General features: G+C 43.6%; 1 protein-coding gene across 4 annotated transcripts in view; it reads left to right on the top strand.

The window, feature by feature from the left end:
* Positions 1 to 21,460, top strand: part of LOC115155858 (probable phospholipid-transporting ATPase IH) — a 92,976-nt gene that overhangs the window by 60,599 nt on the left and 10,917 nt on the right. For 2 of the 4 annotated variants that reach the window (XM_029702848.1, XM_029702850.1), the window contains exons 7-26: positions 58 to 161; positions 257 to 307; positions 424 to 488; positions 676 to 757; positions 1,217 to 1,367; positions 1,608 to 1,805; positions 3,095 to 3,268; positions 3,425 to 3,591; positions 9,377 to 9,448; positions 10,101 to 10,174; positions 11,906 to 12,009; positions 14,464 to 14,645; positions 15,309 to 15,542; positions 15,641 to 15,818; positions 16,049 to 16,151; positions 16,359 to 16,504; positions 16,746 to 16,805; positions 16,924 to 17,051; positions 17,218 to 17,353; positions 17,901 to 17,924. In XM_029702848.1, coding sequence (XP_029558708.1) covers positions 58 to 161; positions 257 to 307; positions 424 to 488; positions 676 to 757; positions 1,217 to 1,367; positions 1,608 to 1,805; positions 3,095 to 3,268; positions 3,425 to 3,591; positions 9,377 to 9,448; positions 10,101 to 10,174; positions 11,906 to 12,009; positions 14,464 to 14,645; positions 15,309 to 15,542; positions 15,641 to 15,818; positions 16,049 to 16,151; positions 16,359 to 16,504; positions 16,746 to 16,805; positions 16,924 to 17,051; positions 17,218 to 17,353; positions 17,901 to 17,924 — 2,433 coding nt within the window. The remainder of the gene's footprint in view (positions 1 to 57; positions 162 to 256; positions 308 to 423; positions 489 to 675; positions 758 to 1,216; positions 1,368 to 1,607; positions 1,806 to 3,094; positions 3,269 to 3,424; positions 3,592 to 9,376; positions 9,449 to 10,100; positions 10,175 to 11,905; positions 12,010 to 14,463; positions 14,646 to 15,308; positions 15,543 to 15,640; positions 15,819 to 16,048; positions 16,152 to 16,358; positions 16,505 to 16,745; positions 16,806 to 16,923; positions 17,052 to 17,217; positions 17,354 to 17,900; positions 17,925 to 21,460) is intronic. The other 2 variants (XM_029702849.1, XM_029702852.1) reach the window with 1 other exon arrangement.

Below are 21,460 nucleotides of genomic sequence, written 5' to 3'. Positions count from 1 at the left end.
TGATCAAACCTGACTTCTCAGTGATTCATCTCTCTCCCCCCTACCTTGCTGTGTCAGACCTACTATGCTGTACCAGACACCATGGCCTTTAAGACCGAGCAGGAGGTGGACTCTCTACATGCGACTATTGAATGTGAACAACCGCAACCTGACCTCTACAAGTGAGTGACGCTCGATGTGTGACACACACAGAATCATTGAGTGACCTGTTTGTTTGTTTGTTGAAAATTGCATACATTTTATTTTTCCCATTTAGATTTGTGGGGCGCATCAATATTTATAAGGAAAGAGAGGATTCCATAGCCAGGTAAGACCAGCATCCCCCTCTTTCATTCCTAAACAGTCTGAAAAGGGTATGTCTTTGCCATAGATAGTAAAGCTTTTTCTTTTTGACTTTTTATCTTGTTCCTTTTGTTATTTTAGACCGCTGGGAGCTGAGAACCTTCTCCTCAGAGGAGCTACCCTGAAGAACACAGACCACATTTATGGTAACACACACACTGTTCTGTGTTTGAAGTTCTATCTATGGTTATATTTGCGTGTGAGACGGCACGTGTTGCAATAGCCATACCGTCCACCGAAACGTGTCCTACTGACTATGAAATACATTCTTCATACACACACACACTGTTCTGCGTCTGTAGTGATGGTAACCCCTGGTTGTTGTTCACTCAGCTGTAGCCATCTACACAGGCATGGACACCAAGATGGCGCTCAACTACCAGTCCAAATCCCAGAAACGCTCCGCTGTGGAAAAGTAAGATCTATTCCCATACCTTCCCCTCTCTGTGTCTGGTTGCTCTGGTGTGGCTAGACCTACCTGTCTGATGAAGGATAGCAGGAGTTGGGAATAGGAGCAGGAGTTGGGAATAGGAGCAGGAGTTGGGAATAGGAGCAGGAGTTGGGAACAGGAGCAGGAGTTGGGAACAGGAGCAGGAGTTGGGAACAGGAGCAGGAGTTGGAAACAGGAGCAGGAGTTGGAAACAGGAGCAGGAGTTGGAAACAGGAGCAGGAGTTGGAAACAGGAGCAGGAGTTGGAAACAGGAGCAGGAATAGTAGACTCTGTTATTACATAAAGTCTGCATAATTCTATTTGATCTCGTTCAAGCTGTGTGTGTGTGACGCTCTATTGACAATTCTTTTACATCCAGTTCTGGAGAATCAATCTGCGTTTATCTCCTCTAAACTTCTCCTCCCTCCCTCTGTCTCCCTCCAGGTCCATGAATGCGTTCCTAATCGTGTACCTGTGTATCCTGATCAGTAAAGCGGTCATTAACACGGTTCTGAAGTACGCGTGGCAGTGGTCTGCTGACCGCGATGAACCCTGGTACAACCACAGGACCGAGATCGACAGAGAACGCCATGTGGTTAGTCCCCCAAACCACTACACTACCCACAAAGCACGCTGTCATAGCAAAATGATTCATCAGGTCACTCCCTGTTTAACGTTCACTGATTCTGATAAAGCTTCTCGTTCTCTGTCTCGAACCATCCTTTCTGTCTCATTCTCTCTCCCCTTCCCTCTCTTCCTACATCCTCCTCCTCCCTGCCTCTACCCCTCCCTCCATCCCCTCCTCTCTCTCTCTCTCTCTCTCTCTCTCTCTCAGGTGATCAGGGCGTTCACAGACTTCCTGGCCTTCATGGTGTTGTTTAACTACATCATCCCAGTCTCCATGTACGTTACCGTGGAGATGCAGAAGTTCCTGGGTTCTTACTTCATAGCCTGGGACAAGGATATGTATGATGAGGAGCTGGGGGTGGGGGCTCAGGTCAACACCTCTGACCTCAACGAAGAGCTAGGACAGGTACACACACATCTTCTGAACATCTAGATATACTACACTCACTTGTGTCCACACACACGCACACACACATTTTATACTGCACGTATAGTACACAAACACACACATGCGTATACTACACACACTCCAAAAACTGGGTTTAGGGCTTGTATCCACAAAGCATCTCAGAAAATATCTTTGAAATCCTGTTAACCTGTTTTTAAGACAACAACAAAAAACTCCCAGCTCCCAGCTTTTAGGACGATGGTAAAACACTGTTCAGACGAACTCTGAGTCAGGAGTAAAATCAACTCAGAAAAGTTTATCTCAGCTGGTAGTCACGACAGTTTGAGCTACCGCAAAGGAAGGATACTGATGATCCTCATTGACATTGTTGCAAATGACGGGGAATAACCAATCATGATTAGGCATGGCCAGGTGTAAACTCTATAGCACGCTTCAGACAACCACAGTGAATGTGACTGTACATCCTAATGTTGCAATGGTAAAATGTTTAATATCCGTTCTCCTGACATGATCAGTTCTCTTAATTGTCGCCTAATAAGCTTTTGTTTTTACCAATTCTGATGGTTGTTAAAATTAGAATTTTGACAATATTACCGTTATATCAACACACTCGTCACTCCCATTTAACAACTCTAAATCCCTTTGGCACAGTCAGCCCCAAGCCACTCACCGGTAAAGTTGCATACAATGTTTGAAAGGTCTGTCATTTTCATCAAAGACGATCAAAGTTAACATAAGCCCTAGATGTCTTAAATTACCCAATTTATAGGTATGCCTAATTTAGGCTTATTTTTTAATGTGATATTGCACTCTAAAGGGATAACTTGAAATAACAGCATAATGTAGTTAGTTAAATAATTGAAAGGAAAACATATGAAATAGGTCTTATGTGAAATCATTGTCAAAGGCACAAGTGATGCTGTTTCATGTAGGTCTAGATTATTTGTGGATTGATTCTTTAGAATTATCAAAACATTCTTTCAACAACTCCAAAGCACTTGCATGTGGTGCAGGAACCACTGACTCACTGTATGCTTCCTTTATCAAGACACCTGCTGGTAACTTTTAACTGGTTAGGACAGCTCATGAAGTCTCCTAAATATCTGTCGACTCTGTGTGACTATTATGAATAAAGGGGCTTCATGCATAGCTTTTGTTTTTTCCCGTAGAAGTAAAATGTCTCTTTTTCTCACGACATATGACCAATTTTCTACTCTGAGACGCTTTGTGGATACGGGCCTAGGTCAGCATCTAAAGATAACTTCTGCTTCTGTCTGTGTGTGCAGGTAGAGTATGTGTTTACTGATAAGACGGGGACGTTGACAGAGAACAACATGGAGTTCATAGAGTGCTGTGTGGACGGACACGTCTATATCCCCCACGCCATCTGTAATGGACAGATCCTCAGTGCTGCTTCCAGCATAGACATGATCGACTCTTCGCCTGGAGGATACCGCAGGGTAAGACACAGTGTGTACCAGTGTGTACCAGTGTGCACCAGTGTGCACCAGTGTGTACCAGTGTGTACCAGTGTGTACCAGTGTGCACCAGTGTGTACCAGTGTGTACCAGTGTGCACCAGTGTGTACCAGTGTGTCTGTGTTCCTATGTGTCTAGGAGCATGAGGACCTGTTCTTCCGGGCTCTGTGTCTGTGCCACACGGTGCAGGTGAAGGAGGAGGAGACAGTGGAGAGCATCAAGAGAGGGATCCACCTGGGAAAGCCCACCTCCTTCTACATATCATCCTCTCCTGATGAGGTCGCTCTGGTGGAGGGCATGAAGAGGTAACACACACACCAGTGGCAGTCGTTGCCATTTAAGATGAAGGGGGAATATTGTGTGACTGTCATTCATATGCCATTCACCCAGTTCAATGTAACATCGCTAGGTTTATGCTACTAGATAATACTCAAATTTTCACTGTACCCATCATGAGGTTGCTACAGTGAGGGGAAAAAAGTATTTGATCCCCTGCTGATTTTGTACGTTTGCCCACTGACAAAGAAATGATCAGTCTATAATTTTAATGGTAGGTTTATTTGAACAGTGAGAGACAGAATAACAGAAAAAAAATCCAGAAAAACGCTTGTCAAAAGTATTATAAAATGATTTGCATTTTAATGAGGGAAATAAGTATTTGACCCCTCTGCAAAACATGACTTAGTACTTGGTGGCAAAACCCTTGTTGGCAATCAGAGGTCAGACGTTTCTTTTAGTTGGCCACCAGGTTTGCACACATCTCAGGAGGGATTTTGTCCCACTCCTCTTTGCAGATCTTCTCCAAGTCATTAAGGTTTCGAGGCTGACGTTTGGCAACTCGAACCTTCAGCTCCCTCCACAGATTTTCTATGGGATTATGGTCTGGAGACTGGCTAGGCCACTCCAGGACCTTAATGTGCTTCTTCTTGAGCCACTCCTTTGTTGCCTTGGCCATGTGTTTTGGGTCATTGTCATGCTGGAATACCCATCCACGACCCATTTTCAATGCCCTGGCTGAGGGAAGGAGGTTCTCACCCAAGATTTGACAGTACATGGCCCCGTCCATCGTCCCTTTGATGCGGTGAAGTTGTCCTGTCCCCTTAGCAGAAAAACACCCCCAAAGCATAATGTTTCCACCTCCATGTTTGACGGTGGGGATGGTGTTCTTGGGGTCATAAGCAGCATTCCTCCTCCTCCAAACACGGCGAGTTGAGTTGATGCCAAAGAGCTCCATTTTGGTCTCATCTGACCACAACACTTTCGCCCAGTTGTCCTCTGAATCATTCAGATGTTCATTGGCAAACTTCAGACGGGCATGTATATGTGCTTTCTTGAGCAGGGGGACCTTGCGGGCACTGCAGGATTTCAGTCCTTTACGGCATAGTGTGTTACCAATTGTTTTCTTGGTGACTATGGTCCCAGCTGCCTTGAGATCATTGACAAGATCCCCCCGTGTAGTTCTGGGCTGATTCCTCACCGTTCTCATGATCATTGCAACTCCACGAGGTGCGATCTTGCATGGAGCCCCAGGCCGAGGGAGATTGGCAGTTCTTTTGTGTTTCTTCCATTTGCGAATAATCACACCAACTGTTGTCACCTACTCACCAAGCTGCTTGGCGATGGTCTTGTAGCCCATTCCAGCCTTGTGTAGGTCAACAATCTTGTCCCTGACATCCTTGGAGAGCTCTTTGGTCTTGGCCATGGTGTAGAGTTTGCTTCCGTGGACAGGTGTCTTTTATACAGGTAACAAGCTGAGATTAGGAGCACTCCCTTTAAGAGTGTGCTCCTAATCTCAGCTCGTTACCTGTATAAAAGACACCTGGGAGCCAGAAATCTTTCTGATTGAGAGGGGGTCAAGTACTCATTTCCCTCATTAAAATGCAAATCAATTTATAACATTTTTGACATGCGTTTTTTGTTGTTGTTCTGTCTTTTTTTGTTGTTGTTCTGTCTCTCACTGTTCAAATAAACCTACCATTAAAATTATAGACTGATAATTTCTTTATCAGTGGGCAAACATACAAAATCAGCAGGGGATCAAATACTTTATTCCCTCACTGTATAACCTAGACTATGAATGAATGTTTACAACGTTGGGCCATAGGTCGAGATGATCATTTTGAGTGCATCTAGCTGATCTAGGGTGGAATCATTAGTCCAACAGTTGCAAATGAGAGTTTTTATTGGGCAAATGCAGGTATGTTTATCCCTGTTTCTTTTCATTTAAGAAACATTTTTCAAGAGAATCGGTGGAATGAATACACCCCTGATCACATGCAAACAGTTCAGCATCATCACTTTGCTTGTTGTACAGTATATATATAATTCCTTCTTGCAACTATCTATGCGCTCTCCTCTCACCCTTTCCCTTCACTTGTGGATTTCAGTGCACAACACATCAGCTGTCTGGGACCTGGTGAAAAAATATTTCCAAGCCAAACCTTCATATCATGACCGCTAACCACTACACACAGCCTACATCGTTGTCACGTCATAGTCTACGAGAACTAACACGTTAGTAAACCCACTACGTTCATGCAGTATAGTGTACAGTCAGAAAGCAGTTTAGCAGTTACACCGGCGGACCCCAGTGGTGTTGGGTGGTCCTTTGCATGGGGTGATGTAAGTTTCCTTTAACAATCAGTCTTCCAGATAGATGACACAGGACCCTTGGTATAAAACTCTTTAGTAATAAAATGCAATTACAGACAGAATTTCACATACAGAATACCTCAGTAGTCTATAGTAAAAATCTGTGTGGTGAAACAGGAGACAAAGCTCATTATACTAGTGTGACAACCTACCATCAATCATACCTTTAACATTGTTGCATTAGATTAGATAAAAAGTATCTAAGATGAGAAAAACATGTCTAGACTGTGGTTTCTCACTCTAATATCTCGGCCTTGAGCCTGTGTGACTATCAGCAGGTGCAGACAATTCTCAGTCTGAGATCTAAAGCAGTACATCTCCATTTACCCAGTACTTTTCCATCATTGCACATTGCAAGCATACAAAGGTTATCACATATATAGACAGTAATCATGGCATTGGTGTATCCCCACACCCGACCCCCAGGGTAACCCCCAAAAGTGGCAATACATTTATAAAAGCGTAACTTGGAAATGTTCCAGTGTTGGATAGCTATAGCCAGCTAGCTAACATAGCATCCCTCTTTGTTTGAGCCAGGTGTTTGTGTAGGCTAAACTAGCTAGCTGCATTTGCTAACTAAATGAACAAAAAAAATACAACCAAATGTCTCTCTTGCTTCTCCTTAATTTTGGAAGAAATTAATTTGTTCAAAACTGTTCAACTATTGTCTTTCTCTCTTTGAGTCAACTACTCACCACATGTTATGCACAGCAGTGCTAGCTAGCTGTAGCTTATGCTTTCAGTTCAAGATTCATTCTCTTATCCTTTGATTGGGTGGACAACATGTCAGTTCATGTTGGAAGTGCTCTGATAGGTTGGAGGACGTCCTCCGGACATTGTCATAATTACTGTGTAAGTCTATGGAAGGGAGGAAAGGGAACCATGAGCCTCCTAGGTTTTGTATTGAAGCCAATGTACTCAGAGGAGGACAGAAGCTAGCTGTCCTCCAGCTACACCATGGTGCTAACCTACAGAGTGTAGACTTTCATTGCAAAACAGTGTTTTTTTTTATCAATTATTTGGTGACGTAAATGTATTTAGTATAGTTTTATCTAAAAAGGATAACTTAAAATAATTTTTAAAAAACACTTAAAAAAAATAATGAAATTCACTGAGGAGGATGGTCCTCCCCTTCTTCCTCTGAGGAGCCTATATTGACACACACACTGAAGGACACACACACACACACACACAATACATGCACACATTTAACAATACACACACACTTAGTGATACACACACTAGGCCAGGGGTGTCAAACTATTTTTGCACTGCAGGGCGCATTCGTACCTCACAATGTTTTTTGCACTTAAAATTGATTAAATTCCAAAATCGCTTTTGGAATTTCCAATTCTCCATGACTGTCTAGCTTTCGTTTTGATGACTTTTAGCAAGCTGGACAGAGTAAATAGACTATAAAGGTAGGTCCATTATCATTTCTATACAGTTTCGATTTGGTTTTAGTCATTTTGATGTCGATTGAGATCGATTTACTTAATACCACCCGCGGGCCAGATTGACACCCTGCACTAGGCAATACACACATAGTGATAAACAAGAACACAAATAGTCATGCTTTTTCTCACACCCGTTCACGCATGTATGCACACACTGTACACACGCACTTAGTCATACTCTTTCTATCTCACACATGTAAGAACACATGCTCACATTTACAACTCCATGGTCTCTGGTCATGGTGGTGGGTCTGTTTAGGGTGCAGCTGATCACGTTATTGTACTGGACTCTGTCATAGTGGCCCTGTTGTAGCGACCTCGATGCTGAACTGGATGGGTGTCTACTGTCAAACTGATATACACTACCAGTCAAAAGTTTGGACACACCTACTCATTCCAGGGTTTTTCTTTATTTTTACTATTGTCTACGTTGTAGAATAATAGTGAAGACATCAAAACTATGAAATAACACATATGGAATCATGTAGTAACCAAAAAAGTGTTAAACACATCTAAATATGATTTATATTTGAGAATCTTCAATGTAGCCACCCTTTGCCTTGATGACAGCTTTGCAGACACTTGGCATTCTCTCAACCAGCTTCATGAGGTAGTTACCTGAAATGCATTTAAATTAACAGGTGTGCCTTATTAAATGTTAATTTGCGGAATTTCTTTCCATCTTATTGCGTTTGAGCAAATCAGTTGTGTTGTGACAAGGTAGGGGGTGGTATACAGAAGATAGCCCTATTTGGTAAAAGACCAAGTCCATATTATGGCAAGAACAGCTCAAATAAGCAAGGAGAAATGACAGTCCATCATTACTTTAAGACATGAAAGTCAGTCAATCCGAAAAATGATAACTTTGAAAGCTTCTTCAAGTGCAGTCACAAAAACCATCAAGCACTATGATGAATCTGGCTCTCATGAGGACCGCCACAGGAAAGGAAGACCCAGAGTTACCTCTGCTACAGAGGATAAGTTCATTAGAGTTACCAGCCTCAGAAATTGCAGCCCAAATAAATGCTTCACTGAGTTCAAGTAACAGACACATCTCAACATGGTTGAATTGCTGCAAAGAAACCACTACTAAAGGACACCAATAAGAAGAAGATACTTGCTGGGCCAAAAAAACATGAGCAATGGACATTAGACAGGTGGAAAACTGTCCTTTGGTCTGATGAGTCCAAATTTGAGATTTTTGGTTCCAACCACCGTGTCTTTGTGGGACGCACAGTAGGTGAACGGATGATCTCCGCATGTGTAGTTTCCACTGTGAAGCATGGAGGAGGAGGTGTGGGTCCTTTGCTGGTGACACTGTTGGTGATTTATTTAGAATTCAAGGCACACTTAACCAGCATGGCTACCACAGCATTCTGCAGCGATACGCCATCCCATCTGGTTTGTGCTTAGTGGGACTATCATTTGTTTTTCAACAGGACAATGACCCAACACACCTCCAGGCTGTGTAAGGGCTATTTGACCAAGAAGGAAAGTGATGGAGTGCTGCATCAGATGACCTGGCCTCCACAATCACTGGATCTCAACCCAATTGAGATGGTTTGGGATGAGTTGGACCGCAGAGTGAAGGAAAATCAGCCAACAAGTGCTCAGCATATGTGGGAACTCCTTCAAGACTGTTGGAAAGCATTCCAGGTGAATGTGGTTGAGATAATGCCAAGAGTGTGCAAAGCTGTCATCAAGGCAAAGGGTGGCAACTTTGAAGAATGTAAAATATACTTAGTCTTATTTAACACTTTTTTGGGGTTACGACATGTTTCCATATGTGTTATTTCATAGTTTTGATGTTCTCACTATTATTCTACAATGTAGAAAATAGTAAAAATAAAGAAAAACCCTTGAATGAGTAGGTGTGTCCAAACTTTTGACTGGTACAGAGAGTGTGTATCTCCTTCTAACCTACAGAACATTCTCTTCCCTCTACATTTTCACACACACACATATTCTCTCTCTCTCTCAGGTTGGGGTACACCTATCTGAGACTCAAAGACAGTCATATGGAAATACTCAATAAGGACGATGAGATTGAAAGGTAGGGCTTTGCTCAGAACATAATTCCTGATTGTTCCATCTTTTATTTTGGACTTTCGTATTTCACAGCTTCCTGTGAAACCATAGAGTATTCATGTTTAGGTTATTCATGCATAACTCAAGTTATTAATTGATTTTACATAATTGAAGTTCATTCTGACCATATTCCTGCCAATTGGCAAACCCTACGTGCTTTGGTTTGTGTGAAGGATGTCTGTAAACATTTTAGCAAAAATTCAACTTCCTTATAGTAAGACAACACAGCCAAGAAAAATGCATGTGAAACCCCAGTGAAAAATCACATAGAAGTGTGTGGGAACAGAAGACTCCAGAATTGGTGGATTTATCAAGGGTTTAAATAGCCGGTTTGGATCCCACAGGGACCACTTGTATAATATCAGTATCTACATCCCTCTCTGCAGTGGGCTGTCTATGAAATGTCCATTTTAAGAGAGAACGAAGGAAGAAGAAAGAGAGGGAGATACAAAGTAATGGGAGGGAAAGAGGAGGATGATTCATCTATTATAATGACTTTTAGTTGGACTATTCTGTTTTTGTCCCTAGCCACGCTTATTGCTGTGTACATTATTAGAGAATGTCCTGTGTATTATGTCTGGTACTCAGGGAGTTGTCTCCTCCTGTGTGTGTTCCAGGTTTGAGCTGCTTCACGTGCTCAACTTTGACTCTGTCAGGAGGAGAATGAGCGTCATTGTCAAGTCCAGCTCCGGTAACACACACTCATACAAACACTATCTCATTCACATAATAATGAATAGAAACTCAGAGATTCAGATGTATACAATTAAACCTACAGTTGAAGTCAGAAGTTTACATACACCTTAGCCAAATACATTTAAACTCAGTTTTTCACAATTCCTGACATTTAATCCTAGTAAAAATCACCTGTCTTAGGTCAGTTAGGATCACCACTTTATTTTAAGAATGTGAAATGTTAGAATAATAGTAGAGAGAATTATTTCAGCTTTTATTTCTTTCATCACATTCCCAGTGGGTCAGAAGTTTACTTACACTCAATTAGTATTTGGTAGCATTGCCTTTAAATTGTTTAACTTGGGTCAAACGTTTCAGGTAGCCTTCTACCAGCTTCTCACAATAAGTTGGGTGAATTTTGGCCCATTCCTCCTGACAGAGCTGGTGTAACTGAGTCAGGTTTGTAGGCCTCCTTGCTCGCATACGCTTTTTCAGTTCTGCCCACAATTTTCTACAGGATTGAGGTCAGGACTTTGTGATGGCCACTCCAATACCTTGACTTTGTTGTCCTTAAGCCATTTTGCCACAACTTTGGAAGTATGCTTGGGGTCAGTGTCCATTTGGAAGACCCATTGCTACCAAGGTTTAACTTCCTGACTGATGTCCTGAGATGTTGCTTCAATATATCCACATAATTTTCCTCGTCATGATGCCATCTATTTTGTGAAGTGCACCAGTCCCTCCTGCAGGAAAGTACACCCAAAACATGAGGCTGCCACCCCCGTGCTTCACGGTTGGGATGGTGTTCTTCGGCTAGCAAGCCTACCCCTTTTTCCTCCAAACATAACGATGGTCATTATGGCCAAACGGTTCTAGTTTTGTTTCATCAGACCAGAGGACATTTCTCCAAAAAGTATGATCTTTGTCCCCATGTGCAGTTGCAAACCGTAGTCTGGCTTTTTTATGGTGGTTTTGGAGCAGTGGCTTTTTCCTTGCTGAGCGGCCTTTCAGGTTATGTCGCTATAGGACTCGTTTGACTGTGGATATAGATACTTTTGTACCTGTTTCCTCCAGCATCTTCACAAGGTCATTTGCTGTTGTTCTGGGATTGATTTGCTCTTTTCGCACCAAAGTACGTTCATCTCTAGGAGACAGAACGCGTCTCCTTCCTGAGCAGTATGGTGGCTATGGGGTTCCATGGTGTTTATACTTGTGTATTATTGTTTGTTCAAATTAACGTGGTACCTTCAAGCATTTGGAAATACCTCCCAAGAATGAACCAGACTTGTGGAGGTCTACAATTTTTTTTTTTCTGAGGTCTTGGCTGAATTCTTTTGATTTTCCCATGATGTCAAGCAAAGAGGTACTGAGTTTGAACGTAGGCTATGAAATACATCCAGAGGTACACCTCCAATTGACTCAAATGATGTAAATTAGCCTATCAGAAGCTTCTAAAGCCATGACATAATTTTCTGGAATTTTCCAACCTGTTTAAAGGCACAGTCAATTTAGTGTATGTAAACTTCTGACCCACTGGGATTGTGATACAGTGAAATAATCTGTCTGTAAACAATTGTTGGGAAAATGACTTGTGTCATGCACAAAGTAGATGTCCTAACCGACTTGCCAAAACTACAGTTTGTTAACAAGAAATTTGTGGAGTGGTTGAAAAGCGACTATTAATGACTCCAACCTAAGTGTATGTAAACTTCCCACTTTAACTCTAGGTGTGTTTATGTGTCCTCAGGGGAGTACCTGTTGTTCTGTAAAGGGGCAGACACCTCCATCTTTCCCAGGGTAGTGTCAGGGAAGGTTGAGCAGGTGAGGGCACGGGTGGAGCAGAATGCTGTGGTAAGTCTATACACACATACACGTGTACACACACACACACACACACTCTATATATTATATTTTCTTTATACTGAGCAAAAATATAAACACAACATGTGAAGTGTTGGTCCTATGTTTCATGAGCTGAAATAAAATATCCCAGAAATGTTCCATATGCACAAAAAACGTATTTCTCTCAAATTTTGTGCAAAAAATGTGTTTACACCCCCCTTAGTGAGCATTTCTCCAAGATAATCCATCCATCCAGCGTGATCATTACACAGGTGCCCCTCTAAAATGTGCTGTTTTGTCACACAACACAATGCCCCAGATGTGTCAAGTTTTGAGGGAGCATGCAATTGGCATGCTGACTGCAGGAACGTCCACCAGATAATTTAATGTTCATTTCTCTACCATAAACTGCCTCCAATGTCGTTTTAGAGAATTTGGCAGTACGTCCAACTGGCCTCGCAACCACAAACCATGTGTAACCACACCAGACCAGGACCTCCACATCCGGGTTCTTCGCCTGTGGAATTGTCTGAGACAGCTGATGAAACTGTGGGTGTACACAACCAAAGAATTTCTGCACAAACTGTCAGAAACCGTCTCAGGGAAGCTCATCTGCGTGCTCGTCGTCCTCACCAGGGTCTTGACCTGACTGCAGTTTGGCGTCGTAACCGACTTCAGTGGGTAAATGCTCACCTTCGATGGCCACTGGCAAGCTGGAGAAGTGTGCCCTTCACGGATAAATCCCGGTTTCAATCGTACCGGGCAGTGTGGGCAAGCGGTTTGCTTTTGTCAACGTTGTGAACAGGGTGCCCCATGGTGGTGGTGGGGTCATGGTAAGGGCAGGTGTAAGCTAAAGACCACAAGCACAATTGTATTTTATCAATAGTCATTTCAATGCACAGAGATACCGTGATGGAATTCTGAGGCCCATTGTCGCGCCAGTCATCCGCCACCATCATGTTTCAGCATGATAATGCCCAGCTGCATGTCACTAGGATCTGTACACATTTCCTGGAAGCTGAAAATGTCCCACTTCTTCCATAGCCTGCATACTCACAAGACATGTCACACATTGAGCATGCTTGGGATGCTCCGGAGCGACGTGTACGACAGCGTCTTCCACTTCCCACCAATATCCAGCAACTTCACACAGCCATTGAAGAGGAGTGGGACAACATTCCACTGGCCACAATCAACAGCCTGATCAACTCTATGCGAGGGAGATGTGTCGCGCTGCATGAGGCAAATGGTGGTCACACCTATCTGTGACCAACAGATGCGTATCTGTGTTCCAAATCATGGGAAATCCATAGATTGGAACCTAATGAATGTATTTAAATTAACTGATTTCCTTATATCAGCTGTAACTCAGTGAAATCTTTGAAATTATTGCATGTTCCGTGTATATTTTTGATCAGTGTTGATAGACACCAAAACCCTTAATCGCACACCGTAGCCCTAATACTTCTAATATGCCTATACCATAACCAAAACTCCAGATATATATCTTGAGTCTCACAATCCTAAATCATATATCTGCTATGGTCATAGTACTATGGCTACTATTACCTTCAAGGGACAATTCACTGTTGAAGCAATACAATTGCACTCCCCGCCAATAGTTTCATAAAAAGCTGAGGGATGGGCCTGGAGAAATGTAACCACTCTCAAATTCATAAACCGCTGTGGATGCAAGGACTGACCATCCATGATATCAAAGTATAACTTTAATTATTGTTTTGTGGCTATACAGTGTGTTTACATTTACTTTGTTTACAAACATTGGAGTAAAACACGCTTATTTTGGTTTCTGATGGGGTACGACAGTTGAACTTAGCCCATGAGGCATTTATAAGCAGCGGTGGGAAAAGTACCCAATTTGTGAAGATACTTATAGATGACTCAAGTGAAAGTCACCCAGTAAAATACTACTTGAGTCAAAGTTTACAAGTATTTGGTTTTAAATATGCTAGAGTATCATAAGTAAAATTCCTTATGTTCAGCAAACCAGTCGGCACCAATTGGGAAAAAAAATGATGCATAGCCAGAGTCACACTCAAACACTCAGACATTTTTTACAAATGAAGCGTGTGTTTAGTGAATCAGACAGATCAGAGGCAATAGGGATGACCAGGGATGTTCTCCTGAGAAGTGTGTGAATTGGACCATAAGCATTCAAAATGTAACAAGTATTTTTGGGTGTCAGGGAACATGTATGGTGTAAAAGGTCCATTATTTTCTTTCGGAATGTAGTGAAGTAAAACTTGTCAAAAACATAAATAGTAAAGGAAAGTACACATACCCAAAAAAACAACTTAGATATGAACAGTAGTGTAAAGTACCTACGTTATGTTGTTTAAGAATACGTCCAAAAATGGATGTAGCAACTGCAGATTGCCCCTTTCTAACAGGCATAACCATAATCTCTTTCACTCAACTGAGTCTCTCGTTTACCTCTGTCAGGAGGGCCTACGGACCCTGTGTGTGGCCTACAGACGTCTGTCCCCAGCGGAGTATGAGGAGGCATGTCATCAGCTGAGCGACGCCAAGCTGGCCCTGAAGGACAGGGAGCAACGGCTGGCGCAAGCCTATGACCTCATTGAGAGGGACTTCACCCTGCTGGGGGCTACGGCCGTGGAGGACAGGTAGGAGAGAAAGGGGAGGCGGGGGGGGGGGGGTTGGAGATATGAGGTGGTGAGAGAGGGAGGGGGGGGAGGAGCGAGAGGAAGATGGAAAGCAGGAGTTGTGAAGAAAAAGGGAGCGGGAGAGAGGGAAAGGAGATAGAGATTCAGGGGAAAACAGCAGGAGGGGAGAGGAGGAAAGAGTGGGTAAAAGTAAGAGAGAGAGATGTAAAGGGAGATTTACCATCATGGATTTCCTGATTGATGACCACTTGTTTTCCTAATCGACTAGCCCTCTGATGTATGATACACATTGACCTGGCCATGTATAGATTAGTCATCAATAACCGGACTGAGTTGATCAGTGTGTTAACCCATCGGCTGCTGGCCGAGGAGACTTATCGACTACAGTAGTTATCAATGACCACAAAGGAAATACTCTAACTCCTTCTCGGCCTTGATTGTTTTTACGATGGTGTAGAATCAATGTACTCTTTTTAATCAGGATTTAATCACAGGTTATCTCTTTAATTGATATAGCTATATGTTATATTTTCTTATAAAACGAATAGGTTGAAAACGAATGTTGTTGATCAATAATGTCATAATTTATATCTTGCGTACTTTGAAACGTCCATACAGCCTATTGTGACGTGTAATTCTAACAACCTATTGACTGCTGTGCAGGCTCCAGGAGAAGGCAGCAGACACCATCGAGTCTCTCCAAAAGGCTGGGATGAAGGTATGGGTGCTGACGGGGGACAAGATGGAGACAGCGGCGGCTACGTGCTACGCTAGCAAACTGTTCCGCCGCTCCACACAGATACTGGAGCTGACCAAGAAACGCACAGAGGAACAGAGTCTACATGACGTTCTGTTTGACCTGAGCAGGACTGTACTCAGACAGCGCTCCCTGTCAGGGTAGGCTGCACGTTTTGTGTTCCTATGTTTCATTTGTGTATATTCACGGTATGTGTGTATCTCTGTGTGTTAACATCTGTATCTGTGTATTTCCCAAGGCTGTCTGTGGAATGTCAGGACTATGGTCTGATCATCGACGGGGCCACCCTGTCTGCTGTGCTGAAGCCCAGTCCAGAGAGCTCTGGCTCGGGGAACTACAGAGAGATCTTCCTGGAGATCTCTAGGAACTGCAGTGCCGTGCTCTGCTGCCGCATGGCGCCCCTACAGAAAGCACAGGTTGGTCTGATGTCACTTCCTGTCTCACATGGGAAACCAGTGAGAGAGAGTGGTTAGTTAGTTAGTTAGTTAGTTAGCCAAAGTCAATGTGAAAAAATGGTCTTCTACTATAATGACCTGGTTAGGCAAGAGGTGAACTGTCAAGCAATTTTTAAAATGCATCTTAAAGTCTGTACCTTACAGCAGTATTATTTTGGTGTTTAATGAGTTGTGGTATGACTGTTGTCCAGATTGTGAAGCTGATCAAGGCATCTAAGGAGCACCCCATCACTCTGGCCATCGGTGACGGAGCCAACGACGTCAGCATGATTCTCGAGGCACACGTGGGCATCGGTGAGCTCATCTCTCTGATTGGCAAGCTCTTGAGTCTACTCTGATTGGTGGGAACCATCAGCTAGCACTCATTTCTATTCTATGATTGGTGGGAGTCATTAGGTCCCAGACATCTCATTGGTGTCAAAACAGACCCTAGATATTTCACGAAGACCTATTAGTATGAATGTTTTCCATCAATCAACCAATCCCTTTCTGTCTTCTAAGGCATCATGGGTAAGGAGGGGCTCCAGGCGGCGAGGAACAGTGACTACGCCATCCCAAAGTTCAAACACCTGAAGAAGATGCTGTTGGTGCACGGACATTTCTACTACATCCGCATCGCTGAGCTGGTGCAGTACTTCTTCTACAAGGTGAGCTTTACTACTGACACTGATACTGGGCATTCACTGGGCACACATTTCAATTGTTTAGTATTGAATGACCCAACCTGGGACTTTGACACCACCTCAGCCTGGTACCTGTCCCAGAAGAGAGAGCTATTGGTGAGCCAAATGTCGAGGCACGACGCTGCAAGCAGCTGAATGAGGAACAATGTTTAGTCCTCCCTTTCTCACTTTGTTTCTCCCACTTTCACTCCCTCTCTCTCTCCAGAATGTGTGCTTCATCTTCCCTCAGTTCCTCTATCAGTTCTTCTGTGGATTCTCTCAGCAGGTAGGCGCTCAGAATCATCCTAAATGACGGTTGCCTATAACGGTTGCCCGTCATGGTTGCCTGTTTTGTCATGCGTGGTCTGTATCTTTCTGACTATGCTCTTTGTGTCCCTGTGTAGCCCCTGTACGACACAGCCTACCTGACGCTGTACAACATCAGCTTCACCTCGCTGCCCATCCTCCTCTACAGCCTCATAGAGAAACACGTCAGCATAGAGACGCTCAAGAGAAATCCCACTCTGTACAGGTCAGAGGAACATCCCACTAAAACTGTTTTGAAAGACAATGAAATTCCCACACAGAAAAAAAGGTTTGAACCAATTATATTGTTTTTGTTTGTTGAAACATTCTCTCTTCATCTCCCCTCCTCGCCCCCCCCCCCCCCCCCCCCCATCTCTCTCTTTCCGTCTCAGGGACGTAGCTAAGAATGCTCTCCTGCGCTGGCCCGTGTTCCTCTACTGGACGTGCCTGGGCTTGTTCAACGCCTGTATCTTCTTCTTTGGTGCCTACTTCCTGTTCGACAACACCACCTTCACCAGTAACGGACAGGTGAGCCATGGCAACCGTCTCCACAGCAACCAGGGCAGAGCGCCGTTGTCAAGGACAAGTTGACATGTTGCCCCTAACCACAGATCGAGGATCAGATGACCAAACCCCAAATCATAAGCATTGACCATTAGCTGGGTGCCATTTTGAGATTCACTCACAGTGACGGTTGATAGAACACCCATCCGTCTACATGTGATTGTCCCATAACACCAGACGTTGAAACGGGAGTAATACAATGTGGTCAGGTTCAGATTATCTATGGGTAAATTATGGTCAGGTTGTGGTTAATTTGTGTTCGGAGTCCAGACGGAATCTCAGTGGTCTTTAGCTTGATAACCATCAGGACTCCATTCATATGGACACTGCAATAGCATCTTTCTCTGTAACTGTTGATTTATGTCATTACTGTTTTGTATTGCCTTTGGTCCTGTTTTTTCTTTTTAAGTTGAAACATCCTGGAATCCATTTACTCTTTGTCCTGATTATTTTCTCTTCTTCTTCCTCCTCTCTGCTTCTACGTTATTTTACTTTTCTTCCTGTTCCTCAGCTTATGACCACCAACACACAGATGGTAAGCCTGTCTCTCTCCCTCTCTCCCTGTCTCTCTATCTATCATGTTCTTTCAGCTTCTGTTGGTTTTTAGTTATGAGTTTAGCTTTGAGCTTTACCGTTTCATTCCGAAACATCCATCCATCCCCACCTTCGACATCCACCTCATTCTGCCTGTAGTTGTTTAGTTCCACATCTCTAGAGCGCCTCTACCCAGTCCAACACCTGACCTCACTAGCTCCACTCTACTAATATAGATACACTAGTCTCTCCCCCACATTATCCTTTATCTGTTGATAGTATATTTAATTGTGTGTGTGTGTGTGTGTGTGTGTGTGTGTGTGTGTGTGTGTGTGTGTGTGTGTGTGTGTGTGTGTGTGTGTGTGCGCAGTAGTAGTACGTTACAGACAATGCATTTTGTCAAGAAAGTGGACACTCGGCTGTTCATTCTAGCTGCACTGTCTTGGAGGGTGCCCTCTTTCACCCAAACGATGTATGTTCACATTGTCTAGTATTTGTAGGAGCTGTATTTATTGTAGAGAGATACATTTCTAGTTGCCATGCTCCTTGGGTAGGGACATGATTATGTTGATTAGGGTGAGGAGTGAGAGGAGGAGGAGGGGGTAGTCAGGGATGTCAACATGGGGGTTCCAACTCCTCCACTATGCTAATGAAACACATCCTTTCTCACTACCTCGTTCCGACATCTCTCTTGATATCTCTGACTACGTCTCGCTCCATCTCTTTCTCGATGGCTTTCTCCTTCTCTCCAAACTCTCCCTCTTGCTCTCCCTCTCTTCATCTGACTCTCCCTCAATCTATCTTGCTCTCCTGTCTCCTGCACTCTTCCTCCTGTTCCTTCCCGATGGCAGCTTTGACAGTCATCTGTGAAGAGGGACCACACACACCCTGAAAGAGCAGGAGAGGAAACTCTGTATCAGAGAGAGAGAGGGGGGGATGACTAACAAACAAATGCGTTGATTTGCTCTATTTTTAGCACTACAGTGGGGGGGGAAAGTATTTGATCCCCTGCTGATTTTGTAAGTTTGCCCACTGACAAAGAAATGATCAGTCTATCATTTTAATGGTAGGTTTATTTCAACAGTGAGAGACAGAATAACAACAAAAAAATCCAGAAAAACGCATGTCAAAAATGTTATAAAATGATTTGCATTTTAATGAGGGAAATAAGTATTTGACCCCCTCTCAATCAGAAAGATTTCTGGCTCCCAGGTGTCTTTTATACAAGTAACAAGCTGAGATTAGGAGCACACTCTTAAAGGGAGTGCTCCTAATCTCAGTTTGTTACCTGTATAAAAGACACCTGTCCACAGAAGCAATCAATCAATCAGATTCCAATCTCTCCACCATGGCCAAGACCAAAGAGCTCTCCAAGGATGTCAGCTCTCCAAGGATGTTGACCTACACAAGGCTGGAATGGGCTACAAGACCATCGCCAAGCAGCTTGGTGAGAAGGTGACAACATTTGGTGCGAATGGAAGAAACACAAAAGAACTGTCAATATCCCTCGGCCTGGGGCACCATGCAAGATCTCACCTCGTGGAGTTGCAATGATCATGAGAACGGTGAGGAATCAGCCCAGAACTGCACGGGAGGATCTTGTCAATGATCTCAAGGCAGCTGGGACCATAGTCACCAAGAAAACAATTGGTAACACACTACGCCGTGAAGGACTGAAATCCTGCAGCGCCCGCAAGGTCCCCCTGCTCAAGAATACATATACATGCCCGTCTGAAGTTTGCCAATGAACATCTGAATGACTCAGAGGACAACTGGTGAAAGTGTTGTGGTCAGATGAGACCAAAATGGAGCTCTTTGGCATCAACTCAACTACCCGTGTTTGGAGGAGGAGGAATGCTGCCTATGACCCCAAGAACACCATCCCCACCATCATACATGGAGGTGGAAACATTATGCTTTGGGGACAGGACAACTTCACCGCATCATTTGACGGGGCCATGTACCGTCAAATCTTGGGTGAGAACCTCCTTCCTTCAGCCAGGGCATTGAAAATGGGTCGTGGATGGGTATTCCAGCATGACAATGAACCAAAACACAGCAACAAAGGAGTGCCTCAAGAAGAAGCACATTAAGGTCCTGGAGTGGCCTAGCCAGTCTCTAGACCTTAATCCCATAGAAAATCTGTGGAGGGAGCTGAAGGTTTGAGTTGCCAAACGTCAGCCTCGAAACCTTAATGACTTGGAGAAGATCTGCAAAAGGAGTGGGACAAAATCCCTCCTGAGATGTGTGCAAACCTGGTGGCCAACTACAAGAAACGTCTCACCTCTGTGATTGCCAACAAGGGTTTTGCCACCAAGTACTAAGTCATGTTTTGCAGAGGGGTCAAATACTTATTTCCCTCGTTAAAATGCAAATCATTTCATAACATTTTTGATATGCGTTTTTCTGGATTTTTTTGTTGTTATTCTGTCTCTCACTGTTCAAATTAACCTACCATTAAAATTATAGACTGATCATTTCTTTGTAAGTGGGCAAACGCACAAAATCAGCAGGGGATCAAATACTTTTTTCCCCCACTGTATATTTTGCATCCTGCTTTTGCTCTCAAGTTTCAAGGTTATTTACCATATTTTATCTCATTATGCATACAGTGCCTTCGGAAAGTATTCAGACCCCTTGACTTTTTCCACATTTTGTTATGCTACAGCCTTATTCTAAAATGGATTAAATTTAAAAAAAATTCAGCAATCTACACACAATACCGCATAGTGACAAAGCGAAAACAGGTTTTTAGACATTTTTGCAAATGTATAAAAAAAAAAGCGGATAGTTTTCAGACCCTATGCTATGAGACTCGAAATTGATCTGGGGAAGGGTACCAAAACATTTCTGCAGCATTGAAGATCCCCAAGAACACAGTGGCCTCCATCATTCTTAAGTGGAAGAAGCTCTCTTCCGAGAGCTGACCGCCCGACAAAACTGAGCAATCACTCTGACAGAGCTCAAGACAACCATCTCTGCAGCACTCCACCAATCAGGCCTTTATGGTAGAGTGGCTAGACGGAAGTCACTCCTCAGTAAAAGGCACATGGCAGCCCGCTTGGAGTTTGCTAAAAGGCACCTAAAGACTTTCAGATCATGAGAAACAAGATTCTCTGGTCTGATGAAACCAAGATTGAACTCTTTGGCCTGAATGCCAAGCGTCACGTCTGGAGGAAACCTGGCACCATCCCTACGGCGAAGCATGGTGGTGGCAGCATCATGTTGTGGGTGTGTTTTTCAGTGGCAGGGACTTGGAGACTAGTCAGGATCGAGGGAAAGATGAACGGTGCAAAGTACAGAGAGATCCTTGATGAAAACCTTCTCTAGAGTGCTCAGGACCTCCGACTGGGGTGAAGGTTCACCTTCCAACAGGACAACAACCTTAAACACACAGCGCAGGAGTGTCTTCGGGACAAGTCTTTGAATGTCCTTGAGTGGCCCAGCCAGAGTCCGGACTTCAACCCGATCTAACATCTCTGGAGAGACCTGAAAATAGCTGTGCAGCGACGCTCCCCATCCAACCTGACAGAGCTT

Source organism: Salmo trutta, chromosome 20 (genome assembly GCF_901001165.1).
Source record: "Salmo trutta chromosome 20, fSalTru1.1, whole genome shotgun sequence".
NCBI lineage: Eukaryota > Metazoa > Chordata > Actinopteri > Salmoniformes > Salmonidae > Salmo > Salmo trutta.
Note: the sequence above shows the minus strand (reverse complement) of the source record. Positions and strands in the feature narration are given on the sequence as shown.